General features: G+C 54.0%; 1 protein-coding gene and 1 long non-coding RNA gene across 6 annotated transcripts; one reads left to right on the top strand and one right to left on the bottom strand.

Moving 5' to 3' along the window:
- Window positions 1-260: 260 nt before the first annotated feature.
- Window positions 261-4,616, bottom strand: LOC308236419. Of its 2 annotated transcripts, XR_013959283.1 has the most exons (3): window positions 3,903-4,041; window positions 1,872-1,941; window positions 1,257-1,784 (listed from the first exon to the last, which is right to left on the bottom strand). It is a non-coding gene; the product is annotated as an uncharacterized lncRNA (long non-coding RNA). The 2 variants fall into 2 exon arrangements; XR_013959282.1 differs by lacking the exons at window positions 1,257-1,784; window positions 1,872-1,941 and adding an exon at window positions 261-457 and having other exon boundaries at window positions 3,903-4,616.
- Window positions 3,166-12,432, top strand: CA7 (carbonic anhydrase 7). 4 transcript variants are annotated; one of them, XM_080646087.1, is made up of 8 exons: window positions 3,785-4,121; window positions 4,841-5,031; window positions 5,927-6,124; window positions 9,312-9,430; window positions 10,213-10,308; window positions 10,412-10,474; window positions 10,998-11,153; window positions 11,652-12,432. In XM_080646087.1, exons 2-8 carry the CDS (start codon window positions 5,016-5,018, stop codon window positions 11,772-11,774), a joined length of 771 nt encoding a protein of 256 aa, XP_080502213.1. In that variant the 5' UTR covers window positions 3,785-4,121; window positions 4,841-5,015; the 3' UTR covers window positions 11,775-12,432. The 4 variants fall into 4 exon arrangements, with proteins under 4 accessions (XP_080502210.1, XP_080502211.1, XP_080502212.1 ...); XM_080646084.1 differs by lacking the exons at window positions 3,785-4,121; window positions 4,841-5,031 and adding an exon at window positions 3,166-3,413 and having other exon boundaries at window positions 11,652-12,431; XM_080646085.1 differs by lacking the exon at window positions 4,841-5,031 and having other exon boundaries at window positions 3,671-3,912; window positions 6,000-6,124; window positions 11,652-12,431.
- The last annotated feature ends 4,355 nt before the right edge of the window (window positions 12,433-16,787 follow it).

Raw genomic sequence — 16,787 nt, 5'->3', positions numbered from 1 at the left:
TCACAGGAATGCCCATAAAGTGGACAAGGTAGGGATGAGCCTCTTATCAGCTATAGAGCAAAAGCACTGTACCTTCAAGAAGGAAAGTGAGATCAGGTCAAAGTTGCTGGATGAATGAGGTGTGGCTATGCAGGCTGCTCCTGCCCTCCTCCCCAGCCCTGCAGCATAGCCCTCACATCCCGGTGCTCTCCTTCCTCCAGAAACAGCAAAACCCAGGATCCACTGACACCAATGAGACCAAAGAGTAAACTCCAGAGCAGTGAAATCAATTCAGCTTTAATGACAGCACGTAATTGAGACAGGAGGCGCCTGAATGAGGGCGCAGGCTTTACCAAGTTGACCTGAATGGCTGCCGGGACAACTGGGGCTTCATCTGAGACAGGCAGACTCCATCGGCTCCTCTCATCTTCCTGAGTTCCCAGCACTGCAGCACTGGGAGGAAATTTTTGAAGTCAAGCTGCAGGAAGGAAAGAATTGGATCAACTTTTATTTGGTTGTTAAAGAGGTAATACAGTTGACTCTTGAACAATACGTTGGTTGGTGACACCAATCCACACCCATGCAGTCGAAATTCCACGTATCACTTTTGACTCCCCTAAAACTTAACTAGTTATAGCCTATTGTTGACCAAAAGCTTTACTGATAACACTATTAACACATATTTTGTATGTTATATGTGTCATATGCTGTATTCTTACAATCAACTAAGCTAGGAAAAAGAAAATGTTACTAAGAAAATCATAAGAAAGAGAAAATACATTTATAGTACTGAATGTATTTATTGAAAAAAATCCATGTATAAATGGACCTGTGCAGTTCAAACCCATGCTGTTCAAGAGTCAACTGTACACATTTTAATTCTTTCGAAAGGAGTAGGCAGTACAGTGTCCCTCCCACCCCTATTCCTCACCCTCCCCCGCCCTTCTGGTCTCCCTGTCTCCTCCTTGGAGGCAAATTTCTCCCTAGTTTCTCTTAACTCCTTCCAGAGTCATGCATCTATATGCAAAGCATATATACACAAATGACAACCAAATTTAAAATCCACTTCTTCCCCCTCCCCATGATTTTAGACATATTGAATAAGGGACTCAGCAGTCTTGCGTTTTCATCCTTGCTTTGTCACTCATGGTGCACCATAATTAAACTTCTCTGAGCCTTGCTTTTCTCATCTGTAAAATGGGGTGAAATCCCCCCAGGATTGCTGTGCAGATGAAACTGGATGCAAAACTATACAAATAATTCCAATTTATTTTTTTAAAATATATTTTATTGATATTCCACAGAGAGGAAGGGAGAGGGATAGAGAGCTAGAAACATCGATGAGAGAGAAACATCGATCAGCCGCCTCCTGCACACCTCCCACTGGGGATATGCCCGCAACCAAGGTACATACCCTTGACCGGAATCGAACCCGGGACCCTTCAGTCCGCAGGCCGACGCTCTATCCACTGAGCCAAATCGGCTTCGGCTCCAATTTATTTTTAATGCTATAAATAAATGTGGAAAAGGCCTGGGTCACTGTGAGGGGGAAGTGGTTCAATGAAGTAGACACATTTGCGCCCATCCCCAGGTCCTGACGGTGTTACAACTCCCCCAGGAGAAGGCAGGCTCCTCTGTGAGCTGAACAGAGGCTGCAGGTCTCGTGGAAGCAGGCCTTCATCTTCTTGGTCTGAAGATGACATTTCTGGCTTGGAGACCTGGGGCCTTGGCAATGTTGCATTCTCTGTCATTTGCTGGCCTTGAGGCTACTCCTTGCATCTCTATCATGAGTCCCCCGTCCACACCTGAGGATCAAATTTATATTAAGGGCCCCTTCCTGCTCCTGGGTCAGAGAAGGATATCTAGGCAAGGCTGAGAAATCACTGACGTACCTTGAAAGTTGTCAATTAATCTCCACAACTCTTCCTGGGGAACTGGGGTTCGGGGCCGAGGAGAGGGAAACTGATTAAGACAGCCATGGAGAAGTAGGGGAGTCAGACAGACAGAATGGCAGAATCCTTCACAAGGTCAGCCAACAGCAGGGCCTGAAAAAGTCTCCTCTGGTCAAGGTCAGACCAGCAGACACCTATGGCCCTTTTAACTCCTGTTGGGTACAGGCACCTTGGTGGTCCTTCCATCCACCCAGCTGTTCGTCTTGCCTGCTAAGACTTAGCCAGACACTAGCCCTAGTCTTGGCACAAGGCACATCCTAAGATGAATTAGGTTGGGCCAGGCTGGAACCAGCGGGTGGGAGACAAAGGATGTACCAGGTGGAGGACATAGCAAGGCCCAGACCTAGAGGGTGGGAAAATGTTGGGCCAGGACCGGCAATGAGGTTGAATGAAGGGTGAGGGGCCTGAGCTCCCTGCACGTGTGCCGAAAGTCATGGGAGGCAAGAAAAGAAGGGACCAACAGTGGGCTGCACAGGGACAGGCAGAGAGTCCTGGACAGAATGAAGAAGCAATGGAGAGAAACAGCGGGTGGGAGGCAAGGTCTGGAACTTGGATCCAAGGGTAAGCCAGCTGGTGTTTATGGATCTGTCTGTCTTCATGCCGCTAGTTAGTGCCAAAACTTCCCACTTGCCTTTAAGGCTCTGGCTTTTCCTGGGCTAGGGGTTTGGACAGCCCTTGCCCTCCCCCAAGGCTCCTAGACCCCTGCACCCACAGGACCCACTTGCCGCCTTCCCCAGGGGGTGGTAAAGAGCACAGTACCTGGAATGACACAAACTGGGAATGAATCACTCACTAGCTGGCTAGTGACATAGGGCAAGTCACTGCACCTCTTAAGCCTCAGTCCCCTACTCTCAGAGGCCTAATGGAAGTACCACCCAATGTTCCAGGGAAGCTGAGAGGTTCAGAGAACAGGATAGACCCAAAGTTTGGCCCAGAACCTGCCCAAGTATCTGGCAAACAGGGGAAGCTCCAGCTCTGGACATGATGGTCAGTGCAATTCGCAATTTAAAGGGGACTCTCCCAACCCAGAGGACTCAGGGCCCAGGGCGCAGGTCCTTGGTGGTGGGATTTACTGCTCAGGGACAAGCCTGGGGAGGGGAGGAAACGTGGGAAACCCGAGCAGTTTCTGGTCCCAGAGCCTGTACACGTGCTGGAGAGGAGGAGGAGAGTCATCAGGTCAGGACTGGAGACCTTTACGTGCCCCTAGCCCCGCATCTCGACTGGGGGCTCAACTAGCTTGCGGACGGGGCGGTGCAGGGCCGGCCTCTCTCGCCCTGAGTGGGGTGGGGGTGAGGGGGCGGGGCGGGTCTCCCGGGAACTGCTCCGCCTGCCACCGCTTTAAGAGGCTGCTCCGCAGCAGTTAGCGGGGCGGGAGCCGCAGCCTGAGCCAGCGGAACTGAGTCCAACCGGCAGGTGCACGACTGCGGGACGGCGGCGGCGGCATGACCGGCCACCACGGCTGGGGCTACGGCCAGAAGGACGGTAGGCGCAGACCCTGGCTGGCCCGGATCCGCTGCGACTCGCCCCCTGACCCTCGCGCCCAGCCGGGCTTCCCGGACCCCGCAAATCCCGCACCCTTCAGGCTAGACCGGGACCCCATCCCATCCAGCCCCCAGAACCCGGCCCACCTGCCCAGCCCGAGCCCAGGCTTCCCTGCGCCTGGCGCAAAGTCCGCACTGCGCCCCAGCCGCACGGCCGCCAGCTGCGCGGTGCCGCCTCCTCCGCGCAGCCCCCGACCGCCGCACTCACTCTGACCCGGGCCGCGATACACACTCACTCTCCCCTCGCGGGCACTGGTGGTGGAGGTGACCCAGAGCAGCGGGGAGAGGGAGGTCGATCGGGGGCGGAGCGCTGTGCGTGGGTGCGGGATGCGGGATGCGGAGTGCGCAGGAATCTGCCGGAGTCCGGCTCCGCAAGGGCAAGGGCGAAGTGTCCCCGGGAGAGTTTCCCTGAGGGATGTTCGGCGCTTACCTGTTGGCAGGTACAGGAGGGAATGGATCATTTGGGTGCCCACGTATGTGTTTGGGTATCTCCATGGAGCAGGGTGTCTGAACACGTCCCGGCGTGAGGCGTGGCCCACACCATCCTCCTGGTCTGACCTGGAAAATAGCTCCTCGATTCTGCCTCAGTTTCCGTAGGATGCAGAGGAAGGGAGCAGAGGCAGACTGCTTGAGTGTGGGCCTGCGGCAGGTCAGTTCCTTTCTGGGCTGTTTCTTACCATGCTGAGATGGAGTGGGGGGTAAGGGTTTTCCCCTTTCCCTGAGGTGAACCATGAGGACCCAAGATCCAGGCTGCCGGTAGACCAAGGCAGGGCAGGTGGGGGTGGGAGAAGGGCAAACTCAAGTGGGAGGAACACTCCCCACCTCCCAACCCCCACCCCTTCTCTGGGGAGAGGCAGTCGATGGGGGTTGAGGGTAGATGTCCTGGGCTACAGTCTGGGGCCAGAGGGAGTTAGAGAGATGCTGTGGTGTATCTGGCCCCCTCTGGGACCCCAAGGACACAGGAGCATCTTTTGGAGGGAGAACTCCAGATCTGGGCATGCAAAAGCTAGAAAGAGACATTCAGAAAAAGGCAACAGAGACCAGCAGAGATGGAGAGAGAGGCAGAAAAGGGGCGAGTTGACAACCCATACTAGATCATCTTCCCCCCAGCACCTGCTCCAAGCCAGCTTCTGTGTGCTCCCCCAAAGTCAGAATTCCCTAATTCCAGCCTTCTTTCTAGTCCTGCCCACACGCTCTGAGCATCCAGCATCCTATAGGCCTGCCCCATGACCAGCCACTCTCATATTGCTTGCTGCCCCTCACCCACCCAGACCTGGGTGATCCAGTGTAGGGGCACCGAGGGAGAAAAGGACAAAGGATAGAGGTGCCAGCAGGCGGCATACTCACGAGACTTCAAAAATAACCCAGGGAGTCTGGACCTCGATCTGAGTCATCCACTGGGGACACAGCTCTGTTGGCACCTGCTGCTATTTTCTCAGGAAAACGTAAGAAGCCAAAAGACAGGGAGAAGCACCAGCCGGCAAAGCTCTAAAAATAGGCTGCATCTCAGGATGTTCCTCAGAGAGAAGCCTCTCGGCTACAGATGGAGCCTCTGGGAGGCAGGTGGTGGGTGCCTGTGGGTGTGCATGCAGGGGTGTGGGTGTGCACGCAGGTGTGTGTGTGTGTGTGTGTGTGTGTGTGTGTATGTATCAGCATGTGTTTTGCTGTAGTCCCTTAGTGCAGATCTGGGATTGCAACAGGCAGTCTCTGGGTAAGGTGCATATGTGTGTGTCAAGTATAGTCAGCAGGGTATGTGTGTGTTTGTACACATGTGTGTTGCTGGGCCTCGCTGCTCAGGGCCCAGTGAGCTCCGGTCACTATGCACATGCGTACATATGTGAAAATCTCTATGGATCGGTAGGCACATGCCTGGGGAGGACCGCTGGGGGCAGTTCATGCATGTGCTGTGTTTATACCAGTGCCCAAGTGTATGTGTGCACATACCTGAGTGGCCTCCAGGCCTCTCATCTGTGAAATGAGGACCACCTTGGTTTCTACTTCACAAAGTGGCTGTAAGGAACAAATGCATATCACACAGCCAAAGCCAGGATGATGGGAGCTTTTATTATTATTATCACAAACAACAACCCAAACATACCCAAGGTGCAGGAAAAGGCCAGATACCTGGTGGGGTCAGGTCAGGAACTGCAGATGCCTGGCGGGGAGGGATCCCTCCGACTAGGTACTGGATGTTGGGAGGACTCACTGCCCAGAACCACCCCTAAGCCGATGGCTGGATTGTGCTCTCTTCCATGCATTACCTCTCTGGGCCTCCTATCAGCTCTGGGTGGTGAGTTTTAATGAGGTCATTTCAAAGACAAGGAAATGGAGGGTAAGTGGCAGAGATGGGATTGGAGCTCCAGGCCACATAGCTCCAAAGCAGGGCCAAGGTCTGAAAGGATACCAGGGAGACATCTGGTCTGGCCTGAGTCCTTACCCTCTCCCAACCTGCAGGCCCCTCACAGTGGTACAAGCTGTATCCCATTGCCCAGGGAGACCGCCAATCACCAATCAATATCATATCCAGACAGGCTGTGTATTCGCCCAGCCTGAAGCCACTGCAGCTTTCCTATGAGGCCTGCACATCCCTCAGCATTGCCAACAATGGCCACTCTGTCCAGGTGGACTTCAATGACAGCGATGATCGATCTGGTAAGTGGCCCCTCACAGACTCTGGCACCCCTCCACCTGGGGAACTAACCCTGTTTGGGGCAGGCACAGGAGGGACAGCATGCGGTGGTGGGGGAAAAAGGCTCCACCTCTCACCAGCTGTGAAGCCGTGGCCTGAGTCTCAGTCTCCTTAGGCATAAAATGAGAGTAATAAGACCTTATTTTGCTCCCTAGGGTCATAGAGAGGAAAAATGAAAAACTGAAGCGATGTTTGTAGTGCTGGCACACAGCAGACGCTCAGAAGCTCAAGAAATGCTACTTCCCTTCCTTCTCTTCTCTTTAGTGCTTTAGGTCAGATTTGTTTTCACTTCACTCCCTGCCCCATCACTGTAGGGCTGTGTGGCCTAAGGCTGAACCCTCCTCTTTGTGTGATCTGGCCAAGCCCAGCAGTGAGAGAGAAAGGAGCTAAAATGTTCGGTGCCAGGCCCCTTGCTAAGGTCACAGGCAGCTCTTTTATTCCTCTCAAGAATCTACCTCTAAGATGGGCAAGTAGATGCCCTGGCCTTGTGGCTCGGTTGGAGCATCATCCTGTACACCAGAGGTTGTGGGCTTGATTCCCGGTCAGAGCACATACCTAGGTTGTGGGTTTAAAACCCAGTGGAGACAGGCAGATACAACAGACAGCTGATCAATGTTTCTCTCTCACATGGATCTTCTGCCCGCCCCCCTGCCATTTCCTTCTTCTCTTTCTCTAAAAAATCAATAAAAATATATCTTCGAGTGAGGATTAAAAAAAAAAAAAAAGGCAAGTAGAGCCTCAGTGAGCTGGGGAGGGCCCAAACCAGCCAGTCCAACTCCAAAGGTCTTCTTTCCAGCCAACATTCCACCTCAAGGTCCCGACTATCCTGGGCCAGCATGAGGCCAGCAGGAATTTCCAAGGTCTCTTTGCCCTGGGAGTAAAGTCCAGGCTCTTTCATGATAAATTCCTAGGCAGAGGGCCTCAGAAGTGCTCCTCCGTGAAGGAATTGTGTCCTTATGATCAGACTTATGAGGGGTGGAGTGGGGCAAGGAGGAAACTTGCTGGAGTTTCTTGTGTAAGAAAGTAGCAGGAAGTCTGCCTACTCCCCCCACCCCCATGCACATAATAAAAGCACTCAAGGGAACTTAAGTTTCAAATAAAAAAAATCAAAGGGCAGCCCAGCTGGCATGGCTCAGTGGTTGAGTATTGAGTCAGGAGGTCACATTTGATTCCCGGTCAGGGCACAAGCCCAGGTTGCTGGCTCGATCCCCAGTGGGGAGCATGCAGGAGGCAGCCAATCAATCATTCTCTCTCATCATTGATGTTTCTCTCTCTCTCTCTCTCTCCCTCTCCCTTCCTCTCTGAAATAAATTTTTTAAAAAAATCGAAGAGGAGGGAAGTCAGATGGGACTGATTTTAGTTGCTTAGCTCTGAGTTCCCTGGTAGGCTAGGAAAAAAGGAAAAGAGGATCAGTTATAGTTCTTGCTGCAGAAGGAAGCAAATCCAGCAGATCCTCAGAAGAGAGACATAGCATTTCCTGGTACTAAACTGTAAGAAAAGCCTCTCACCCAGAGCTTTGGAGAGGGACATGGGGCTCTTGATAACCAACCCTAGATTAGGTTTATGAAGGAGCAGTTTTCATATGGCTGCACCTCCTAAACGAGGGCACTGAGGGTTCAATTCAGACATCAGTAGCTCAATGAAGGCCACTGTATGGGGTGGGGGTAGAAGGCCCAAGGGGCATGCCCCTGAACCACTGACACTGGGGCTCACTTTCAAGTCCACCGGGGTTCCCTCCCCTACCAGAATACCCAGGCCTGAGAGGGCAGGGAGCCAGTGAAAAGAAGGTAGGTTTGGGGGAGAGATGATTGGAGCTGTGCCACTCCATAGCTGTGTGACCCTGGACAGAATACCTACTTTTCTGAGCCTTAGTCTCACATTTGTCCAATGGGGATAACCATGTGTCCCCCTCAAGGTCTCTGTGGGGGTTGACCCCTATGGAGTTCAGAATACAGTAAGTGCACAGTGAATGGCAGTGTGTTTTATGGTCAGGAAGAGGCCAAGGGAGCCAAGTTCAAGGGGTTAGGGAAGGAGTTCATTCTCTGAGAGACCACACTTGGGTCCCAGGTAGGGCATGCTCAGAGGAGGGGGTCCCCACAGGCCATGTCAGGGAGCTCAGCCTGAAGGCCCTGCTTCTCAAATAAGGCCAGGACAGACAGCAAGAACTGTCCTCTCTCCCCCTCCTCCTCCTCCTCTCTCCCCCGCCTCCTCCTCCTCCTCCTCCTCCTCCTCCTCCTCCTCATCTTCCTCCTCCTCAAGGGGCCCACAGGGGGCAAGGCCCTGGCCTGGTCACCATCCTGAGAGGTCCAGTGGAACTCTGAGCCCAGGGCAGTCACCTGATCCAGGGGCTCACATTCAGGCCTGGCAGGAGCTCCCTCCACTGCCAGATCCCTTTCAGCTAGAAATTCAATAAGTCTCAGGAGGCCTTAGGCGTGGCCCCAGCTCACCAGATATCAGGGTGGGAAAGTCATAAAACCGCACAAATGGGGCCCACCAAGAAGGCCAAGGGGGTACTTGGGCCCAGACACCAGAGTGGGGACCCTCAGGAGCTGGCCTCTGGACAACAGTAGGTCCTGAGGAGGCAGCATGGCCTGGTGATTAGGGGCTTGGGCTCTGGACTTACAAAGGATATGCAGGCTTATCTCCTAGCTCAGTGCCTTGCTGTGTGACCCTGGGCAAATGCTTTGCCCTCTCTGTGCCTTGGTTTCCACCTTTACAAGATGGAGATAATAGGTTCTAGCCCTCATAAACTACTATGAGGACTAAGCAAAATAATCCTTCTGACCCAACCCTTGGTCAGCGCTCCAGACATGGAGGGCATATTGTTAGTGATCATTGGGTGGGGGCGGGGGGGTTAGAGGCAAGGTTCCAGCTTCCATGCAAAATTGGGCAGGAGTGGGTAGAATGGAGAGATGTATTCTGTCAGTGCCACACTCTCTGCCACCTGCAGGCTGCCAGGACTTCTGCCCTGGCCCAGCTAAGGGCCCAGGGACCAGAGTGGAGACTGACCCAAAACCAATGAGCCCAACCAATTTTCCAAATGAAAAATGTATCTCCCTCTTGGGTACTTCTCTGATCCTGGCACTGGCACCTGCCGGTTATTGCGGACTCTCTCACATGGATTGCTACACGCCCCACTTCTACCCGCAGTGGTGACTGGGGGCCCCCTGGATGGGCCCTACCGGCTCAAGCAGTTCCATTTCCACTGGGGCAAGATGCACAATGTGGGCTCAGAGCACATGGTGGACGGCAAGTCATTCCCCTGCGAGGTAAGGACCCTCCTCAATGGGAATCCCTTTGGGGAAGGAGTGGGGGACTGGATAGGAGTCAGGGGTTTGGCAGGGGCCTGGTATGGCGTTCTGGAGAGACTGAGGAGGAGCACCCAGTGTCTTTGGGAGGAATGTCCTCCACCTGCCCCCGGTACAGGATCTTCTACCTGAACTCTGCCCACTGCTGCCCTGGTCTGTGTGTCCAGAAGGAATTTTCTCAAGGACAAATCCAGTCCCGCCACACCCTTGCTAATAAGCCTTCAAGGACTGCGTTTAGCATTCAAGGCCCTGCATGAACTGGCCTTGCAGAGCCTCCTCTTCCCCTAAACTGTCCCCACGCTGCACTGCAGGTGATGAAGCCCCAGCCCACACCTGGCTCTTTCATACCCATACCTCCAGGTATTCCTCCTGGAATACCTTTCCCCCCAGGTTCCACCTGATTACCCCCTAATTATTCTTTGGACTCAGTGCAAGTGCCTCTTCCTCAGGGAGTGTCACTGGATGGTCATTAGCTATTTTATAGTTAGTTCATGGAGGGCAGGGCCTGAGCCAGGTTCCCTGAGGCTCAGGAAAGGGGTGGGCCCAGAGCAAGGGGGAGGCTTCGTGTGCCCTTTGGGGGCTCCCCAGGGCCACATAGGATGCTAACTAGGCCCTGGCGGTTGGGCAGCCTGTCCTTCCTTCAGAGGGGCCAGGAGTCTGATGGGAGTGAGGGAAGCCTTGCTCTGAGCTCCCGGGGCCCATGGAGTGCTGAGCACTGGCCTGGCCTGTTGTTAACCCTATAGCTGCACCTGGTTCATTGGAACGCCAAGAAGTACAGCACCTTTGGGGAGGCGGCCTCAGCACCTGACGGCCTGGCTGTGGTCGGTGTCTTCTTGGAGGTGAGGGGGGTTTACCAAGGGCCAGGGGGGCATGAAAAGCCTGGAACTGCCCCTAGTTCCAGAACCCAGTGGTACCGGGCTCACACTACCCTCTCCCTGACAGATCGGGGCAGAACACCCCTATATGAACCGTCTGACAGATGCACTCTACATGGTTCGGTTTAAGGTGAGACCGGGGGTCCATGCCTCTGACCCAGAGCAGCCTGGGGGGGAAGGGAAGAGGCTACATCACGGAGCAGACCCATCCACTCTTCCATTTTGGTAGTAAACCCTCGGTGAGATGAAGGGGACAGGTCAGCTCCTGCAGTATTCTGCACCTGACTCCTCTTCGCCAGGGTTAGGGGCGCCATGGAGTGCCCAGCGTGCAATCTTGGTGGGTAAAGGATTGATAAGATACTTGTCACATTCGTTAATGGTTGTCCCGCAGGCAGTGCCACTGAGGGCCGCTAAAGGCAAGGGACAAGACATGTGGCCAAAGAGCTCCTGCAGCTTTTACATACGAGCAAATGGGTGGGCAGGACCTGGCCCCGGCTGGGAGATGTCATCTGGGATCACAGGCATTTGCCCCCTATTTGCATCAATGAGCCACGGAGAAGCCTAGATCCCCCTGACAGAAACAGGTAGAGGGGCTGCGGATCTGGCCCTAGTGGGAGGTCTATGCTGATTTCTGGGTTCCCTACCCTGTGCAGGGCACCAAGGCCCAGTTCACCTGCTTCCAGCCCAACTGCCTCCTGCCTGCCAGCCGGCACTACTGGACCTACCCCGGCTCCCTGACCACACCCCCTCTGAGTGAGAGCGTCACCTGGATTGTGCTCCGAGAGCCCATCAGCATCTCTGAAAGGCAGGTCAGTCCTCCAGGTGGAGGGATGTGGCCTTCGGGGTTCACCCCAGCAGTATGACTCTCCCAACCAGCAACCCACAGCCTGTGGGCCCACCATGGAGACTCCCATCTTTTGCTAATAAACGTTTAGATTCTTAGATGGGAGTTAGCTTGATGGATGGTCATTAGGATGTAGACACAGGCTGGGAGGGGAGATCCCTGGATCCTGGGGTCACGCCTACTGTGTTAGAATCTTAAATCTTGCATTTGCTGATCAGTGTTAACTAGATGGGATTGGAACTGGAAGCAGGTGAAGCAGGGTCAGAGGCCCTTGTGTGAATAAACAAATGAGATTGGGGTCCCAAAGAGAGAATGAGTAGGGAGAATTGGGGACAAACCCTAAGGGGAAGAGGAGGGAGGAGAGGCAGAGCTGGCTGGGACAGGTATGCCAGATGATGTGTCTGGCATCAGAGGGGATCACAGCACCCCATTCCACCCGGAGTTTCTCTTCTGCCTTCTCAAGATGGAGAAGTTTCGGGGCCTGCATTTCACCTCAGTGGACGATGAGAGGATCCACATGGTGAACAACTTCCGGCCACCACAGCCACTGATGGGTCGTTTGGTCAAGGCCTCCTTCCGGGCCTGAGCTGCCTGGCTGCCCAGCTGGCCACTAGGACACCACCTTCCCAAGGGCTTCCATGTCAGCAGACACCAAACCATCTAAGGCTCCCTGCCTGGGGGTGCTGTGGACCCCCCTCTTCAGCTGGCTTGCTCCTTGGCCACCCTCCAGGCTTCTTGATGGGATCCCCAAGTCAGGAGACACTCTTCAGCTGCCCTGGGGACAGGAAGGACAAAAGCTGAGCATGTTCCAAGCCTGGAGCTGCCTCTGCTCTCCAAGATCCAAAGGTCCCTGGGAACCTCCTCTTGTCTTCTTCCCACTGCCAGTGGCAGCAGCCCCACCCTGAGCTCACACTGTGATGGACGAGACCGAGCTCTCTGGGGCAGGCAGCTGACATTGCCAGAAAGACTCAAGCAATAATTAGAGATGGGCATACCCTCTCGGCATTACCTCTTCCGCAGGCCTCCGCCATGTGCGCACCTCACTGCCAGGCCATTTTAAAAAAGCACCCAGCCTGCTGGAGGTGACATGGCCTTCTCCCTCCAGCCACCTGCTGCCATGGGCAGGCACTGGCTACAGCTTATGTAGTATCTCCCCTCGTCCCCAGCCACCAAAGCCACGTACATGACAATCCATCCATGCAATGATTAATAAATTCATTCATCCATGCAGCAAATACCCCTTGAGTGCCTGTGCTATGTCAAGTTCTGTTCTAGGCATTGGGGAGGTGACAGTGGTGAGTCAAGCACAGTATGTTGGGAGGGACATGGGTACTTAGCAAGTAAAGGTTATAAAGAGGTCAGGCAGGGGCTATGGGGGGCAGAGAAAAGGAGGAGCCTACCTCATCTGGTGAAAAAAATAAATTCCAAGGCAGAGAGAAGGGAATAATATGTTTGAAGTGAGGGAAGAGCTGGTGTGCAAGCTCAGAGGTGAGAGAGCCCGGAGTGTTTGTGGGGCTGAAAGGACAGGTGGGGCTGGATCCTGGGATTCTCCCAGGGCTACTGGGGCATCGTAAAGGGTGTGGGGTAGAGGAAGGGCAGAGCCAGATTTGAAAGGGGGAAGATCCCTGTGGAATGTGTGTGGGTTTCGCAGGAATGGCATCAGGGAGGAGGGGTGGCCAGTGGCCAGGAAAGAAGGGACAGGGTGGTGGAGGTGGGGAGCGGGGAATGGATGAGAGAGATTTAGAAGGAGCTCCTAAGACAGCATTTAGCTATTGGTGAGGGGAAGGGAGTCTGGGGTGTGTCCCTGGATGGAGAGTGAGGCCTCCACATGGACTGGGAACCCTGGGGAGGAGCTGACCAGGGTGGACACACAGCATTTGCAGGCCCCTGGAGGGGAGAACGAGGAAGCAGTGGATGTTGAAATCAGAGCTGAGGAGGGAGGTGGAGGGTGGGGGGCTGCTTTAGAGCATCCTAATTCAAGGTGGTGGGTAAGAGAGGGGGCCCAGGATGGCTGGAGGACAGCTTTGCCCATGCAGGGACTCCTGGTCTTACAAAGAGGCCGTTTTCTCTCTCCATGTTTCAGGAGACCATGAGAAGGGTGGTGTCTGGGAGATGGTGTTTGCTCAGCTTGGGGGCAGGTGGCAGCGGGAAAGTAATGCTAGTAATGCTGCCTCTGAAGGCAAGCAAAGGGACTGGGGTGAATGTCTGCTTCTAGCTCTGTGGTCCAAGAACTGTAATTATCCCCATTTCACAGATGAGGATGACGAGGCTGGGGGAGGTTAAGTGGCAAGTGGCAGAACAGGATTTGAACCTGGATTTGTTCAATAGCTCTCCTGCCATATGCAACTGGGTCCAAGGGAGAAAGAGAGGGATGGGCATGGTGGTGGCAACATGGAGGGAGGTGGTATAACAGGCCTGATGCTGCTGGTCCTGCCAGGGACTTTGGCCAGCCCCTCCCTGGGATGGTGGCACCACAGTCCTGGCACCACAGTAAGCTATTAGCAGTTAAGCTTTGGGGGAGTCAAAGGTTATACATAGATTTTTGACTGCATGGGGGGTCAGCACCCCCAATTCTGCATTGTTCAAGGGTCAGCTGTAGCTCCCATCCCTTCCAGAAGCCACTGTTGCCACTGGAAGTCTAGAGCAGGGACCCAGGGCCTCCTGGACTGGAAGCAGATGACTCTCTCTGTCTGAGGCTCAGAAGGCACTAGGCATCACCTGGCCCGTGGTCGGCAAACGGCGGCTCGCGAGCCACATGCGGCTCTTTGGCCCCTTGAGTGTGGCTCTTCCACAAAATACCACGGCCTGGGCGAGTCTGTTTTGAAGAAGTGGCATTAGAAGAAGTTTAAGTTTAAAAAATTTGGCTCCCAAAAGAAATTTCAATCGTTGTACTGTTGATATTGGGCTCTGTTGACTAATGAGTTTGCCGACCACTGACCTGGCCCAAATCCACCTTCCAACACGCAAATTCTGGCAGGTGCCTGCTGCCCCTCCTTGGCCCTGCGGTATGGACCCATGCCTGGGCCCAGGCAGTTCCTGGCTTGGCAGTCTGTGAGTCTCATCTAAATCCCTCCAGCTGCAACCCAAATGTTTAGGTCTTCAGGGGCATGGGAGGTGAGCAGGTGGCTCTTTATTCCCCCTGAGCTACTCTCTTGGGACAGGAATTGTGGGAAAGGCCTGGGGACACAGGAGCCCCAGGGTCAGCTGGGCCCCCGGGGTCCCTCTGGTTTTCAGGAAGGGGCTCTTTCTCCCCTTCCGCCTGCTCTGAGTGACAAGCCCTTGGTTGCTCTGGGCACTGCCCTGCCTCTCCAGTTCCCCAGGCCTCCTGCGTGTTCAGGAGTGTGGTCAGTGCACTTCATTTGTCAGGAGAGCTTTATGTGTCAAAAACACAGCCCTAGCCGGTGTTTCTCAGCAATTAGAGCGTCGGCCACGCACCGAAGGTTCCTGGGTTCAATTCCGGGTCAAGGGCACATACCTGGGGTTCGGGTTCATTTCCCATCTCCTAGTGGTGTAGGTGAGGGAGGCAGCCAGTTGACGCGTCTCTCTCACATCAATGTTTCTCTCTCTCTCACCCTCCGTCCCTCTCTCTCTTCCACTCTCTCTGAAAAGTGTTGCGAAATAACAACCTTGGGTGGGGATTAACAAAACAAAACAAAAAGACCCCTATGCTGAATAGCCCCCTGTCACAGAGCCTGAAATCTTGTCATTTGAGCTTCGGTGCTCAGTTACGACAAGGTTCCCTGATGAAATGCAGATGCCCCCGGGAGGGGCACACACCTTATGGCAGAATGATTTTATTACCTCCTTGTCAGTCGGCTATATGCCCTCTTCTCTTGACATCCGTTTCTTTAATTTAATATATTTTATTGATTTTTTTACAGAGAGGAAGGGAGAGGGATAGAGAGTTAGAAACATCGATGAGAGAGCAACATCGATCAGCTGCCTCCTGCACACTCCCTACTGGGTATGTGCACGCAACCAAGGTACATGCCCTTGACCGGAATTGAACGTGGGACCCTTGTGTCCGCAGGCCGATGCTCTATCCACTGACCCATCCGGTTAGGGTGACCTCCGTTTCTTTATAAAACGGGTCTGTGGGAGGCCAGAGGGGCCGAAGGTCGGACTTGAAGTGGGAGAGAAAGCAGATTTCCCAGAAGCAGAGTCAGGCTGTGACGGCGCTGGGGCAGACAGCTCTGGATCTCAGGATGTGGGTCACCTCAGATGTCTCCTAAAGTGAAGAGCGGCCATGGTGCTGGACCCAAACTGACAGGGACAGATGACTGGCAGAGCCTCCTGACCCCCAGACCTTTGCCCATTGATGTGATAGGAGAATAACTGGGCTGATTTCCTACCAGCCCAATGTAACAGGGGCTCAGAGCTAGATTTCACTGATTTACAGAAAATAAAGACATTCCATGTGTTTCAGGGAACCTACACACAGCAACGATGCCTATGCTTTGTCTCCTAGGAGAGCGGGGTTCTAATGGTACCATTTCCGGCAGCTGCAGGTGAGCTGAAAGATAGTTTGGGGACAGCCAAACCTTTAAAGCCGAGGCCCCAGTGCTAAGTCCAGAAGCCTGTGGTTTCTGGGCCAATAGAGGGGACCTGGAGGAGAGCTCCCCCGCTGTGTGGGTTGCTAGGCGCAAAGCTGCTCACAGAGGTCCTGTGACCCTGGGTTGGGTGGAGGGCTGAGCACCAACCGGGCCACTTTAACTGGTGCCAGTGGTGGCTCCAGCAACTCCTGGGGGCTAAGGTCAGGGCAGCAGCAACCAGCATTACAGTCGTTGGGGTGCCTGCCTCCATCCAGCGCCCCCTGAAGTCAGAGGTCATGCTGAGGAAAGAAACTCAGGTGTCTGGCAGCAGCCAAGAGCTGACCAACCTCAGCCAATTCGCTGAGCCCTTGCTGTAAGCTAAGACCAGTGCAGATGGACCCTTGGCACCCCTGGCACACAGACCTGTCCATGTCGGGAAACGCCAGGCTCCGGCTCCTTCTGTTTCTGCCCCTCTTCACACTGACCCCCGGGGGGACTGAGGTTGCAGTAACGGGAACAGAGAAAGGAATGGCCAACATTTAGGGTTCCACTATCAGACCCAGAGCCCCTCACCCCCAAACCTTTCTACTTTAGCATACTTTCAGATATGGAAAAACAGAAAAATAACACAGTGAATACCCTCAGACTGTTCACCCAGACTCCCTGTTTTATCACATTTGTTCTCTCTCCACCCCCTCTTTCTCTTTTCACATAGATACCTTTTTTGAACTGTTTGACAAAAAGTTTCAGCCATGATACCTTTTGTTGTTGTTGCTAATCCTCACCTGAGGATATTTTTCCATTAATTTTTAGAGAGAGTGGAAGGGTGGGGGAGAAACAGAGAGACAAAAACATCAATGTGAGAGAGACCCATCGATTGGTTGCCTCCTGCACGCGCCCCAACCAGGGCCAGGGATTGAGCCTACAACCAAGGTACATGCCCTTGACTGGAATCGAACCCGAGACCCTTCAGTCCGCAGGCCGACGCTCTATCCACTGAACCAAACCGGCTAGGGCAGTGGTTGGCAAACTCATTAGTCAACAGAGCCCAATATCAACAGTACAAC

This window comes from Plecotus auritus (assembly GCF_963455305.1).
Source record: "Plecotus auritus genome assembly, chromosome: 10".
Lineage (NCBI taxonomy): Eukaryota > Metazoa > Chordata > Mammalia > Chiroptera > Vespertilionidae > Plecotus > Plecotus auritus.
Note: the sequence above shows the minus strand (reverse complement) of the source record. Positions and strands in the feature narration are given on the sequence as shown.

What these genes read in the sequence shown, in the direction of transcription:
- CA7 (XM_080646084.1), top strand. Translation starts at nt 3,374, where the DNA reads ATGACCGGCCACCACGGCTGGGGCTACGGCCAGAAGGACG. An exon ending in GGGCTACGGCCAGAAGGACG is followed by an intron (nt 3,414 to 5,926) that starts GTAGGCGCAGAC and finishes CCCAACCTGCAG; the next exon opens with GCCCCTCACAGTGGTACAAG. An exon ending in TCTACATGGTTCGGTTTAAG is followed by an intron (nt 10,475 to 10,997) that starts GTGAGACCGGGG and finishes TACCCTGTGCAG; the next exon opens with GGCACCAAGGCCCAGTTCAC.